Source organism: Neolamprologus multifasciatus, chromosome 20, assembly GCF_963576455.1.
Source record: "Neolamprologus multifasciatus chromosome 20, fNeoMul1.2, whole genome shotgun sequence".
NCBI lineage: Eukaryota > Metazoa > Chordata > Actinopteri > Cichliformes > Cichlidae > Neolamprologus > Neolamprologus multifasciatus.
Window position 1 is genome coordinate 1,939,848 of NC_140458.1, and position 14,849 is coordinate 1,954,696.

Below are 14,849 nucleotides of genomic sequence, written 5' to 3' on the forward strand. Positions count from 1 at the left end.
CTCAGTCGTGTTTCCACCAGGTCAGAATCCAAGAATCGGGAGCGACGGCAGCTGGTGACACAGCGTCTCCAAACCAAACATCACAGCAGGTCTCACTTCCATCTTTAACTTTCACTCTTGCTGCTCTCCTTCTGTCACCAATCCCTCCTGACACTCATCTCCACCCGCTCCACCCTGCCTGTGCTCTCTTCTTCACCTCTCTTGTGCAAATTGACCCCAAGTATTTAAACTCATCCACATTCACTCCTTGAATGTTTCCATCTGTCTCCCTCTCTTTCAAACACACATATTCCATTTTTCTTTGCTTCTCTGATTATATTTACTTCACCTGAATCATGAAATTGCAGGAGCCCCAGATACCTTATGATTTGTATTTATTTGTTTATTGATTTTGTAGCAACAACCATAAATATCAGCTGTAGAGGCCGTAGTGTACAGAGGACCCTCCTGCATGTGTGAAGTCTTACACACGGTCTGAAAAATCTAAATGTCAACAAGAACAAGATGAAGAAAAACAAAGCAAACAAACACAGACACGTGTGTAGTCGTATCATTTGGTTGTGTAACTAATAAACACCAATATTTGTTTTTACTGTTAAAACAAAAAGGCGACAGGTGTGTGAGGCTCAGCTGTTCATCAGAGAGGAGAGCTGCAGCTCCTGGCAGAGATCCTCCTGAACATCCTCCTGAACATCCTCCTGAAGATCCTCCTGAAGATCCGTGTGTGTCTCCTCTCCTCTCCGCATATCCCTGAACACACACACACACACACACACACACACACACACACACACACACACACACACACACTAAGTTTGTGTTTTTGAACGTGAATCATTGGGTTGGAGAGTTGGGCTGAGGTGGGTGTGGGTACATGCGCAGCTGCTCCGCGGCGGCTTTAACTTGGCTTCTTATCTGGTCACGGAGCTGCTGCTGGTCTCGCTCCCGATGTTTTCTCAGTTCGTGCAATTTCATCTTTAACTCCTCCTGCGTCTTCTCCATCTCTGCTATGTCCTGAACACATTTTTAACAACCGCGTCAGTTTGTGTCTGAACCCTCGCTGCTTCTGTTGTCACCACTCTGACTTCCATATTACTGTTGTACTTTACTAGAAGAGCTTTGTGTGACTCACAGTCCAAACAGTCCTTGTTTATCTTGCACAGCCTCTTAGTTTATCTGCCTAAAACAAGCTGTTATCGCCTTTATCTTCCGTTAAAGCAGCACGCCGGGTCACATGTTCAGTTTGGCACATTTTTACCCCAGATTCTGGATCCTGTTCCATCGATGGACAGTATGTACTTACAAATGTAACTAAAAGAAAACACTGATGTACATCAAATGCCTGATTTAGTCTGAGATGAGATGTTGTCCAGGGTTTTATTACAGGAAAGAATTCTGGCACCCATCGAGAAGGTTTTACCGTCCACCAAAGGACAACAACCTGGACGGATTGTAACAAGTTTCTGTAAAGTGTATTTACCTGAATTTACTTATCAAACATCCAAAAATAAAAATGACTTCTGTTAAGCCAGACAACAGAACTATCGATCGTGGCTCAAGAGTTGGGAGTTCGCCTTGTAATCAGAAGGTTGCCGGTTCGTTTGGACAGTCTCGGTCGTTGTGTCCTTGGGCGAGACGCTTCACCTGTTACCTACTGGTGGTGGTCAGAGGGCCCGGTGGCGCCAGTGTCCGGCAGCCTCGCCTCTGTCAGTGCACCCCAGGGTGGCTGTGGCTACAATGTAGCTGCCATCACCAGTGTGTGAATGTGTGGATGACTGGTTGTGTAAAGCACTATACAAATACAGGCCATTTACCATTTTACTATACAGGCCCACCTGTGCAGCAAACAAGACTGGTCACCCAGAGTCACTGTGTGAGGCTTCACTGGTACCTTCATGTATTGGTCTTGAATGATTTTGACTTTCTCCTCTGTTTCGATGTCAAAATTTGGATCCAGGCCTTCCTTCTTCACATCTTGGTCTTGGTCGATCTCCTCAGACAGATACTTCTGCAAAATGTTTTTAAGTTCACTATTTTCCTGAAAAAAGCACAAAGAGTCAAAAGGATTGATGCAACAAGAATCATTTAAAAAAAATAAACTGCAACAAACACCTGAGATAAAAAAATAACAAAGAAGATCAAAACCTATAACAGCAGCAAGAGATTTAGACAATATTACTCCAAATTAAAAGATAGATGTTTAATTCTTTTTTTTAAAAATGCTGTTTTGATATTAAAGAGGTTCCACAGATAGACAACGGGCCTCATCCATCATTAAACTCCAGAGCTGAAAAATGAAACGCCCGCCTGAGTATCAAAAGCTGCAGTTCCTCTAATGGCCACTTGAGGCAGACTCCACGTTTCTGCCTTTAGTCCTTTTCTCTGGAGACCATCTCACACTGCTTCAGTAAGGATGAGATCCAGGCTCTGGTGAGGCCAGTCCACTACTGATACTGACCCACTGGGTGATTTCCTCCCCACCTATGTTGTTCCTGCACTGGCAGCGTGTTTGGGTTGATAATAAATTAATTAAAGCAACAAAACAACCTGAAGAGCCGGTTGGGAGCCGAAGGAGCTGGAATTCCCATCACTAGTACAGAGATCTGTATATATGTGAACATTTACACATTACAAACTGAAGTTCTGAAAGCCAGTCGCACAATCTTATTCAACAGATCGTTGTCTATTACACATTAAAAAACTATACCAGGAAGTTCTTAGCCATGATTCAAGCCTGAGCACAATCTGGATGTAAACTGTTTGTGTTACTTGTACTTAAGAAAAAATCAAACTAACGGATGTGAATCATCTGGAATCTCGAGGGACCTGGTCTTCTTTCTGTGTGTAAATATTTGTAAAAGTCTTTATTTGATATTTAATCTACTAAATGTTGAACTTTCTTAAAGTAGTCGAAGATTGTAAAAACTGTTAGATTTCCCCTGTTGTGAAGGAGGTCGAATGTTGCGTGAAATCCAAATCAAATCCAAATGCATTTCACTGACATCTTATTTTGAATTTGATGGCAGCAACACATCTCAAAAATGTGGAAGGGGGGCAACAAAAGTCGGGGAGTGTGAGCAGCAGAGAAAGAAACGGCTTGTGTCACCTTTTTCTGCTTCCTGCTGCGGACGAGGGCAGCTGCTCGGCTCCAGAGCTTCATTTCTTTACTCTCCTTTTCACGGAGCGTCACAATGTCTCTCATCTGTTCACAGAACAGAACATCTTTAACTGAACCTACAGGTACTTTTCCTAATCACCCTGGGAAAACTTTAAGAATGAAGGCGTTGTGGGGACTACTCTTTTAGTCCAGGGTGTGGTTACCTCTTTCACCGACCGCATAATATGATCAGTCACCTTCTCTTCAACCTCCATCAGTTCCACCAGCATCTTATGCAGGGTTACGGTTGTAAACGGCTTCGCAGATAGATCCACCTTAAGTATGAGTGGAGTGCATGAACCCAGAGGCAGATTAGAAGCTTTTAGACTGAAAGAATGTAACTGTGATATCTGCTGTCATGCATTTGTGACGAGTACCTGGAAGGTGGAGATCATGTCCAGAGAGATTTCCTGTGCGTTCCTTTTTTCTGAGCCCAGTGGATTGATGAAGCCAATCTTTGAAGGGATCAATCGGTCCTCCGTTACGTGGTAGGTCAACTCAATCAGTTTCTCTGGTATCAGGAACACTCGCTCAGCCACGTCTTCATTGGCTGGTTTGGAGTCGTTTCTATGGAAACGCTCCACCACTTTCTGAATGAGCAATAAACAAAACAAACAAAACACGTCCACGTAAGCATCCTGTGGCTTTTAAAAACAAAGCAACAATGTAGCCCGAGCTGGTTCCTCCTCTCAGGGGGCTTCAGACCAGCGGTCCCCGACCAGCGAGAGGTGAGGCTCGGGTGTGATGTTTATGTCAGCTCGGTTTCCCCGGGTCTTTTCTCGTGTTGTAGTTGTGTGTCTTATTTTGAAAGATATATTTACACGTTACCATAGCGACCAGAGAGCATTAAGGGGCAGAGAGGAGGACGTTACTCTCAGTGTTGTTGGCGCGTTTCAGGAGGACGCTGCTAATAAAGTTACACAATTACTCAGTGAATTCACGTTTATTAATAAATTTACAAAATGTTTTTGTCTCGGTCGTATCATTTATTTTGGTGTATTTATCCGCGACACCTTAAAGGCTCCGTGAAAATATTGTGTGACATTAAACCGTCCGTGGTTGAGGACCGCTGCTTTCGACCATGAAAAACTGGGACTGTAGTGGAGGGAGCTCATCTGTAATCTGCTACGTGTAAAATGAGACTTTACGTCTGGTTACATAACAAAACTGGGTACAGTAAAACCACCAACATTTTACTCTTCAATCAAGTTTTCCAAAAACTTTGAAACATGACATCCTGACCAAAGGCCCAGATGTGGACTGGGGGCCGTACAATGCCCAGATGTGCTTTACGTCTGCAATCCTCTTCTTTCAGTCACTGAGCAGAGTCCCGTAACCTGCTGAGGACCAGCGCTAATCAGGAAAGAGTTTGTCTGTTGGGCCCAAGCTTGTGGGTCAGCACTGACGCCCCACAGCAAGAAGCTTTCTGGTTTAAACCCTGGCTGGGGCGCTCGTATGATGAGCCTGCACGGCCTGCATCACCTCCCTTACACCAGGGGTCCCCAGCTTTTAGATGTGTCCTTGATCCATCACAGCTGATTTAAATGGATAAATTAGCTCCTCAACATGTCCTGAAGTTCTCCAGAGGCCTGGGAATGAACTAATCATGTGATTGAGGTGTGTTGACCCAGGGTGAGATCTCAAACCTGCAGGACACCGGCCCTCGTGGACTGGGATTGGGGACCCCTCCCTTACACTATTTGAATGAATAATTAAATGTGGCTTAAAGTCTAGAGTACTTGTTTCTCCAGAGTTCACAAAAGTGTGGTTATAGGGTGAAGTGACTATCAAAAGCACCAAACTATCAAATAATTAGTACGATTTATGAAGTGATCTGTGTGTTTGTTTCCTGTTACCAGTACGGGCACTTCCTCCCTTTGTGAGTTCTCGCTGAGCAGCTGGACATGTTTTTTGAAGTAGACGTGCCGGTAATGGAGGAAGTCGCTCCGGCCTTCGAAGAGCTCGATTAATTCTTTCGGCGACAGCACCCTCCGCACCAGGTCGTCAACGCGAGCGCCGCTGAAGTGCATTTCAACCTCAGTGCCCAGAGTAAGCGATTTGACCCTCAAAACTGAAGGAAAAAGAAACACACCTCCTCTCAGCTTACTCGTTCATCGCTTCTCTGACATTATCATTTAGAACGAGTCACTCCAAAGCTGCTGGAGGCTCAAACACATGGAGCAAGTGACAACGTTCAGTTGCATTTCTGAGCTCCTCGGGAGCTTGCAGCTGACGCCAAAATCAGTCAGTCAGTAAAAATCATAGACTGTGAAAGACATCGCCATCATAACATTGCCCACTGGACTACGAAGTCCCGTACTGAGCGCTCGTGATGCTGTTTCTGTTTTGGGGGAGGGTATGGCCATCAAACTGCATGCTCATTGGCTAACGGCTTGTCATGAGTAATACCCCCGACTTAGACTGATGGTATAACACATGAAGTCTGTCTCTGTCTGTTTGTCTGCAAACTCCACAATCAGACGCTGAGCAGCTAAAAAGGCCCCATCGGCTCTTATCTATATCACAGATTATGACGCCATCGTGTTACCTAGGAACCATCTACCAATAGGCTAAAAATCTTACATACCAAATTTTCATTGCGTTGTGTGTGTCTGATGAGTGTAGCAGCACATTAAAGATGTTCAGCCTGAGCCGAGCTGTGATGTTAGCTGAGTCAAACTTCCTTAAACGGATGATTTCCAGAATAAAACTCAGCTGCTGGTGTTCGTCAGATGTATTTTAGGTGCCTTCGGCTGCACTGGATTAAAATCTAACATGAAAATGTTTCTACGCAGTGCCTCTGATGGCTGCAGAAAGCAGGCTCACACAGCAGGTGGCATTTTCTTCCGTGTCCGAAGCGTTCTGTGGTGACCTTGTTGATATTGTCCACCTCCTTCTCCTCCAGGAAGTCGCTCCTGTCTTGATACCACTCCTTCACCGTGGCGACCTCAGTGCCTTCAACGCACACTCACAGGTTACTCATTACAAACAACACAACCATAAATCATCTCACTAACGAACTAAAAATATAAAAGAAGGTGTCTAATTTCTTAAAAATATTAAAAACTACATATTTTACAAACCAACTTTAAAAAGATTAGCACGCTGAGAAAATCTCAGAAATCTGAGAACGTCTGAGAAGTGCATGAGGAGCGCCGCTGAGAGACGTTCCTGCTGGAGAACTTCCCCTTTTTTCCTTGTAAAGAAAAGCACATTCACGTCTACGTGAAGACAGGAGAGCGTGTTTCTCTGGCACTCACAGTCTCGGTCTTTGTATTTGCTCAGTCGTGTGACGACGCCGTATAACCTTTTGGACGTTGCGAACCTCTCCAGCTGGGCTTGTTTGTAGCGGATCACCTTCTTTCCTCCTGGCCAGCGGTTCTTCAGGGCTGAATAATAAAGAAGAGGCAGTATTTGTGCAGGTTCGACAGCATCGGGTGACGTCTGTTTGGGTTCTAGAGGTTAAATCTTGAACTGAATAACAACACATGAAACCTAAAGCTGAAGTAAAACTGGTGAACAATGTACGAGGTGATGTTCGTGCAAACAGAGCCCACCTTCTCTGGAGATGGAAATGTAGCTGACCCAGGATCTCGGCATCTCCAAAACTTTGGGCACGTCCACCTTTGAGACAAAGAAAGTTCAATTTACATTTATTGTATTCACAGTAAAATCGTGTTTCATTTGCATTCACAAAATGACCTGAATCAGTTCGTCTAAGCCACAATTCTCCAAAACCACGGCTAATAACGGAGCTTCCTTTAGAGGTAATAAGCACAAAAATGGGGGGAATTGTTATTATTATTGTTATTTTGTTTCCTTTGACCACAGTCCTGATCACAAAGAGTAGACCAGTTGGCTCCTCAGGTGCTCTAACAGCTACACGGAGGTGAAGATGCTGCAGAGATTTGCAGTTTCAGCCTCGTCTCAGCTGTTAACACTGCTCATTTCTGCAATAACAACGTCTCGACACATTGTGTCCACCAACGTTTTCATTCTTTTTAAGGCTAACGTCAGAAACACAGATGTATTTACCTGAAATCAAGAGACGAGACTGAAAATAAAAATCTGTTTATGTGCAGGAAACGAATAGAAATGTACTAAATATAAATTAAAGAAGTGAAATGACGACACAGAGCTGAAAATATCAGCATAACTTTTGCAGCACAGCGTTTCACTCTGAGTCTCGTTTAAGTGTTTAAATGACTAATGTTGAAAGAAGAGGAGCTGTTGTTAACAGAGTTGTTGATAACAGGAAGTAAGTGTGTACTGACTGTTTAAGAGCTTCGTCCTTTCATGTGTCATTCAGTCAGAGGTCAAATGTTTCCTTTAAATTTCCTTTAATGAAGTAGAAATGTACGGTTGTCACGGTGACCCAGTGTTTTCGTTTGTGTACTTTCACTTTAGATTTTCTAATGAATCATGAGTGTTTTGGTTTCCCAGTGTTTTCTGTGCTCCCTCTGTTTGGTGTCTAGTGTAGTCAGTGAGTTAAGCCCACGTGTCTGAGTCTGTGTCTTTGCGTGTGTGTGTTTCCTGTTTTACTTTGAAGGTGTGTGTTCACGTTACGTTTCTCCTGTCCCGTCATGTCTGATTACTCCCAGCTGCGCCCTCCTTCTCATTCCCTCGTTATCCTCTGTGTGTTTTAGCCTCGTGTTGGCGTCTGTTAGTTCGTCTGCGTTACGTCATTCTGTGTATTTCCCTGTTTCTCAGTTTTCCCAGTTTAGGTTTTGTTTCGTTTCCATTCTCACCCTCGCCGTATCTGTTTGTATCACCATCTGATGAATAAACTCACTTGCATCTGAGCTGCCTGCATCTTGGGTCCTTTAATAATCCACACGATGATGTGATCTTACAGCAGAGTTAAAACATTAATAAAAAAGTAAAGCTAATATGTTAATGTGGTGTCACTCTGTTAGGTTCATATCTGACCAACCAATCAGTATTGATCTGTGATTAACTGTATTTTGTTGTTTTCTGGATGTTTGAAAAAGGTCAATCATTCAGATTTTACACATAAGAAGGCGACGCCTCTTTAAAAGTAAATATAAATTAAATATCCAAGATCATGTGTAAAAAAAATTAACATTATATTGTTGTATTTATTGTTAAATCCCAAATGAGGTATTAGGCTCCACCTCCTCTGTCCTGATTGGGTGATCAGTCATCAGAGCCGGTCTGTGGAGCTGTGATTGTCTCTGTGGGCTCCTTTTGTTTTGTGATCCCTCGTTTCCTCACGTTTATGTGCTCGTTAGGTAGATTATCTTTGTATATTTGATTTTCTTTGGAGTTTTTTCTATTAGGGATTTAGAAAATAAAAGTTTGTTATATTATAAATGTCAGTCTGAACCAGAGCTTTAAATTAGGACTTTATGTGAGTCCCTCTTAGCCCGTAGGCCAGGAGACGTAACATCATGAATCTATTTACAGCTTCTACAGCAGTATTCTGACTTCTTCTGGGGTATATGTGGTATTTTTTGATGATATTAACTGTGGATCAAATATACTGAAACACAGCTGACCCCTGCTGCATGCTTGTTGCTGCCATTTGTGTATCACAGCCTGGAAGCACATTCACACACACATTCGGTACCTGCACCAGGTTCCCTTTGCCCATCATTTTAGCCTCTTTTCTCTTCAGGACTTCTTGAATCAGTTGCTTCTTGCTTGATGCTCCAAACAGGACTGGCTCCCACGTTTTCAGATCATCCAGGTCAAACATCATGTCCTGCACATGGAGAATATTTCATCAAACCTGCTCCGTTCTGGCTCTGCTGTTTTGACTCTAAGCGTGCACGTGGACTCACAGCACAGCCGTTACTGCAGTCCTGCATGTTCACAAAGTAGTTGAGGTTGTTCCACACGCTCTCGATGCCCAGGAAGTTGTCACTGTTGGTGGGGTAGCCGATCCCGGTCAGAGGGTCGATGAAGACGTTCTCCTGGACGTCCTGACAGCCCGACAGCACGAGCACCCAGCAGTGCACCCGCAGGCCTCGCAGCGGGTCGGCCAGCTGCTGATCTTTCTCCTGCTCGCACAGAGAATTCATAGTGACGACACAACATACACCATCGTTACTGATCTTCAGTCAGAATATTCATGCAAGTAAAGCAGTCAATTTGTTTAACACTTCAAACCAGTCTCATAAAAATCCAAATACATCGATGAACATGAAAAACGCAAAGGACGAAAAATAGCTACAGTTTAAAAGTCAGATTAAATTATGTAAATGCTTTTATATGATCTTACATTTAATTTTAATTAACAGAAAGTAAAAGACAGACAAAGGTATGTTAAAGGCACCCAGGATGAGCTGCTGTTGCAGGGTAAACACCACCTCGTCTTGTAAACTTTCTTACATAGATCCGGTTTAGTGACTCTTAGCCTATAAATGTCATATCTCATGAGAGCCTTTGTTGTAGCGTAGATGCAGTCGCTCTTACAGAGCAAAGATCACTTTACCTCTTGTTGTTTTTGTTTTACAAGCAGCGCAGCTTCAGCTTCCTGCTTCTTCTTCTCTTGCTCGGCCAGAAAACGACTCTTGAGCTGCAGCTGCAGCTTCACTGAGTATTTATCATCCTGGTCCTTCTGTTCTGGGCTCACATCCTGCACAGCCTGCACGCAAACACACAACCAAGAAGTCACTTTCACATTTGGCAGTCAACAATCTGATCGTCGACCACACGTGCACGCTGCACGCGCTTACCTTGACCTCGGGGTCCAGCAGGGGGCACTGCTGCAGGCTCTGATCGAGCAGACACATCTCTTTGACGGCGTAGCCGCTGACGCAGTAGGCATCGTAGTCTTCGCCGAGCAGCAGGCTGCACAGCAGAGCGGCATACTCAAAACACGTGGCTCTCTGACTCTGCAGCACCGAGGTGGGAGAGCAAAGGGCCTTCGGCTGCAATGGGAGACACGCACAATCAGACACACCGAGAGAAGGCGCACGCATGCGTGCGTTTATTGATGTGAAGGTGATTATGTTCTGCAGCCTTGTTTCTTTTGTCATCCACCATCTTGAAAAGCTGAAACATGTTCAGAACAATGACTGTATATAAAAGAAAGAAGAGGGTTTCAGGTCTGACAAGTGAAGCTGTGGAAAATATCCTGATTCTCTAAAATCTGCACTTGAGTCTCTCAGAGGCTCCTTTCAATGTGCAGGAGCAGCGGCTGTTAGCACAGGCTGGGTCACTGTGCTCCAAATCAATTTTAGTTTCACTTTGCTGTTCTTTGCTGACGGGACGGGCAGCTGGAGTGGACTTCTGCTGCTTCAAGGTGCTCAGAGAAGCTCTTTGGTTGCACCAAGTCAACATCTGAGTTGCTGTTTCTTTTCTATCAGCTTAAAGTAGTCTGAACTTTCTCCTCTGATCTCATCTACAAGGACCGAGGAAGTCTTGAGCTTGTGTTTGTCTGACATGGAGCTGAGCAGCTGAGAGGCTGCTGGGTGTAGATGAACTTTCTTTGCCTTCAGGCTGAACTCTCTCTTCACCTAAACACTCCTCATCCCTGCAGATGCTGCACCGATCTGTCTGCTAAATGATCTCTGTTAGAGTACGAACAGAACCAAGTCCAGCTCCAGTTTCAGCTTCTCACAAACACATTTCTCTGAGTGTGACATCATCAGTTGTTGGTCATGTGAGGTGTCTGCATACAGACATGACAGGATGACGCAGTTAATGTGCAGCTAAACACAAGCAGCCTGTCATATTAGAATTACGTTATATGCACTAATTATCTGAATTATGAAAATGACGGTTTCACAAATCAGAAACAGCAGAATAAAAGACGTCCTCTCTAACATGTGCTTTAACTCTCAACCACAGAATACAAAAAATATTTGGTTTGCTCCTGAAACTCAAACATTTCTCTGACCAGCTCCTCGGGCGGATCCAGAGGGACCAACGACAGGAAGTCGGCCACAAAAGAGGCACAGCCCTGCCAGTCGAACAGTTCACAGTGGATGGTCGGCGTTGGACGAAGAGACGTCGACACAAACTTCTGAATATGAGAAGAGACAGACGGCGATGCAGAAAGTATTTAGGGTGTTTGCAGACGTGAAGGTCCAATGGGATCTGTTCTTCAGAGACAGAAAGGCTGAGTGAGATAAACCTACCTTTACTCCACATTCGTTTACAGGACAGAGCAGCAGCAGTTTGCGGTCAGGACACAAGTGCGAGTACTGACGCTGGAAGTTTTCTGCGATGGCTAACAGTCGAATCTCTTCTGGAGAGTTGCTCCTGTAGGACTTGGGCCTGAAGAAGGAGAGCAGGTGAACACGACCTCAAAGCCACCAGCTTTACCCTACATTAATGCCTACATCAACCCCTGAACATCTAATGTTTCGTATTTGAGCTTTTGAGACTTCTACATCATTGGTGGGAATTTTTCCCTCAGAAAAATCGTAATAAATTGCAGAATAGATTTCAAACAAAACTAAACCTCCATTTTAAATAAATTAGATTTTTCTGTCAGTTATTTCATGGTTCAGACTTTAAAGGGATAATCAAGAGAAAAAGAGAAAACCTAACAATCAGACGACCCTCTGTGAGCAAAGGCTTTGGCGAGAGTGGGAAGGAAAAACTCCCTTTTAACAGGAAGAAACCTCCAGAACTCCCTGACAGTCTTGTCTAGACAACTAGTTCTTTGCTTGTCTTGTATTTTCTTCAGCTGTGTGTGTAGTTTTTGAATGAGTGTAAAAAACTTACAGAAGCTTCTCGGAAGCAGCAGCTTCCTCCATCTCCATCAGTGCTGTGCTCCTCCTGGATTAAGGTTAATTACGTTTATGTGCGCCTGAAGTTTACACATAAACACACACATGAAAAAAAACACGAGGAAAGCACACCAGCTCCAATGCTGTGGAAGAGTTTACCTCCCCCACTACGCACCATCGACTCTGTGCCTTCTTTAAAAACAGCTTAAAACACATCTGCTTAGACAGGCATCTGGGTAATGTTCATGTGTAATATGTTTATTTGATTTTATACCTTCTTTATGTTGTTATATTGCCTGTTTGATATGATTTTACATTCTCATGTGAAGCACTTTGTGATAGCATCTTGTCTACTTTTTTTTTTTTAAACAATTTTATAATTAAAATAATACAATCAAATTAGATCTTGTTGTCAGTATTTTCTTATTGTTTAAAAAAAGAGGCTAAAAAATCTTCTGTAAAAACAAACTTAAACACAACTTTAAAATGTTCAGCTCTAGAAACGAGTAGAGCGTATTGAGCTGGACAACACCTCATTTACCTTTTAAAATGTAAGGAAACTTTGAATACAATAAATAGTTTCGTTTCATGGCGATCTCCCTGCTGTCTCTGGACATGTTATCATCACGTGGGTCGAAACATCTGTTTGTGTGGGACCTTCTGACCACGCTCTGCAGCTTTGGTGCGATTATATAAAACGTTTTAATTTATTTTTAAGAATAAACGGAAGCCAACAGTTCTTGTAGTCCCCCCGTTATTCATTAATTCCACTTTTCTTTATTTAAAATGTCGTTTTGAGTTTATATCAGCTCTATATTTTTATTTTTCTGTGTGTTTTTCAAAGATTCAAGATTTAAGTTATTAAAAAATTCACATCTATTTCCGTTTCCATTCAGTTTTAGTTCCCTGTAGTAACCATGGCTGGCTGTGTCCCATTTCAGGGTCTGCACGCTTGAAGTACGCATTTTAAGTGCGGTTACGTCACCGCCACGCGACAACGGCTGTCCCAATTCGAAGTGTACTTCAAATGCATACTCCAAATGCGCCGTCGATTTCCCCAAATATCAAGCGTGGTCCGGTGCACCTTCGTGGTCCCATATATCCCACAATTCATAGCGCGGCGGTGGGTGTGGATAATTTTGCCGCAAAATATGGCAGAAGGGAGCGGCCGAAGAGTGAACTGTCAAAAGTAAGTACTGAATATGACGTCACTTATTTATGTGCGAATGTTTAATAATGAAGAACATTACAACATTGCTGTTGGCCACATGCCGGCAAAGTTGTGTGACATTAGTGATGTTTATACTTTCAGCGTTAACCTAGTTGTAAAGCCATATATATATATATATATATATATATATATATATATATATATATATATATATATATATATATATATATCATAATAATCTGACAATAACTATAATATTGGCTATATTATAGTTATTGTCAGATTATTATGATATATATATATATATATATATATATATATATATATATATATATATATATATATATATCATAATAATCTGACAATAACTATAATATTGGCCATATTATATTTACATTACCACAGTAAAATGATTTTAGTCTCATGAACAACAAGAGCTAATTGTTATTTACTAACTACTCTTGAAATAACTGTTCGGTACAGAAATGAAGCCCAACAATCATGTTTTACAGTCCTGTGGTCTCAGCCTCAGATACTCAACTAATCACAGTGATGTCATGACAAAAATGATTGACCAACAAAACATTTTTCTCCTTCATTTCTGTCACACAAAGCTGTATGTAACGTGTCTGGCGGTTAGTATCATGGTTGCTAGGCAACCTGAACAGCGCGACCTAGACCGTCCCATTCAGTGTTGCCAACTCCTCAGTAAGGAAAATCGCTATTGGTTGTCCTAAAAGTCGCTAGAAGTCGCTAAATGACGTCATCACCTAATTTGCATAATTGGTCATGCTAATGTAATTGTAACCTACGCTGCTGGAGAGAGAAATAACATCGTGTAAGAGACATAAAGTGAGCAAAAAACGTCCTAAATGCATTTAGAATTTATTTAGAACTACAAATTAAATTTCTTTTAGCAATTATTGTTTTTTGTAATGTCACAATTCCAACCCTGCTCCTTTACCCGGGCTTGGACCGGCAAAAGTGACCCGAAATAGGCGCTCTGGTGGAGTTACTTTGTGTGTGTGTGTGTTTATAAGTAGTTTTAAACCTGATCCACAAAACAGCAAAAGAGTAAAAGAGTAAAAGAAGAACTGACTGTGTTACAGCACCCGCTGCTTGTTGAGAGTAAAAGCCATATGCGCTTTCACGTCTTTTTTTAGCGACTTTTTTTAGAAGAAAAGTCGCTCTGAAAACTCGCTAAATATAGCGACAAAGTCGCTAAGTTGGCAACACTGGTCCCATTTCACAAGCCTCTCACTTCCGCACTTCTGGTACTTATAGTATGCACCGTACGGGTAGTGCGTGTACTTCAAGCGTGCAGACCCTGAATTGGGACACAGCCCATGTCTGCAGTCCCACACACAGAAGTAACCTCGTTTAAAACGTGCTTTTTAATTTCCGGTAACTATCAAACTAAAGACGTAAACAAACAAACTTTTTGAAAATTGGATAAACTTTTTCTCACCCGGGCTCCGCTAACTGTTTTTAGCTACTTCACATCCGTTGACGCTCACTCCTAAGCGTTGTCGTTGCCTCGTGTCCATGGTAACAGCCACACGTCACGACGTGAAGGTAAGCTGCATTCACTTACCCTCGGAGTTAATAGGATTAGAACAGAACAAAACTTCAGAAGATCTTTGAAACAGAGATGTCAAATTTATTCTGCTTCCTGGGCCAGTTTGATCTGAAGTCAGTATGATAGTCAAGCTATCGCATGAAAATACCACTCCAATATCCTCCCTTTAATTATATAAAAGTACACTTCGAAGATGAACATGTGTGCCTACAGATGGTGTGCTTGGCCTGGAAAGTG

General features: G+C 42.7%; 1 protein-coding gene across 4 annotated transcripts; it reads right to left on the reverse strand.

Moving 5' to 3' along the window:
* Nucleotides 1-357: 357 nt before the first annotated feature.
* Nucleotides 358-14,613, reverse strand: drc7 (dynein regulatory complex subunit 7). Of its 4 annotated transcripts, XM_085145485.1 has the most exons (19): nt 14,502-14,613; nt 11,858-11,942; nt 11,266-11,404; nt 11,025-11,150; nt 9,859-10,053; nt 9,615-9,767; nt 8,962-9,180; nt 8,748-8,882; nt 6,715-6,781; nt 6,418-6,546; nt 5,984-6,112; nt 5,014-5,228; nt 3,535-3,747; nt 3,322-3,432; nt 3,107-3,202; nt 1,892-2,038; nt 875-1,014; nt 693-750; nt 358-656 (listed from the first exon to the last, which is right to left on the reverse strand). In XM_085145485.1, exons 2-19 carry the CDS (start codon nt 11,893-11,895, stop codon nt 627-629), a joined length of 2,340 nt encoding a protein of 779 aa, XP_085001611.1. In that variant the 5' UTR covers nt 11,896-11,942; nt 14,502-14,613; the 3' UTR covers nt 358-626. The 4 variants fall into 4 exon arrangements, with proteins under 4 accessions (XP_085001611.1, XP_085001608.1, XP_085001610.1 ...); XM_085145482.1 differs by having other exon boundaries at nt 358-750; XM_085145484.1 differs by having other exon boundaries at nt 358-750; nt 11,858-11,911; nt 14,502-14,599.
* Between the last annotated feature and the right edge of the window lie 236 nt (nt 14,614-14,849).

Excerpts from the sequence above, each read along its gene's own strand:
- drc7 (XM_085145482.1), bottom strand. The coding sequence starts at position 11,895 with ATGGAGATGGAGGAAGCTGCTGCTTCCGAGAAGCTTCT. Across the intron at positions 5,229-5,983 it reads AAGAAAATGCCACCTGCTGT|TTTTGAGGGTCAAATCGCTT; the intron begins GTGAGCCTGCTT and ends TTTTTCCTTCAG. Across the intron at positions 2,039-3,106 it reads GCAGCAGGAAGCAGAAAAAG|GAAAATAGTGAACTTAAAAA; the intron begins GTGACACAAGCC and ends TGCTTTTTTCAG.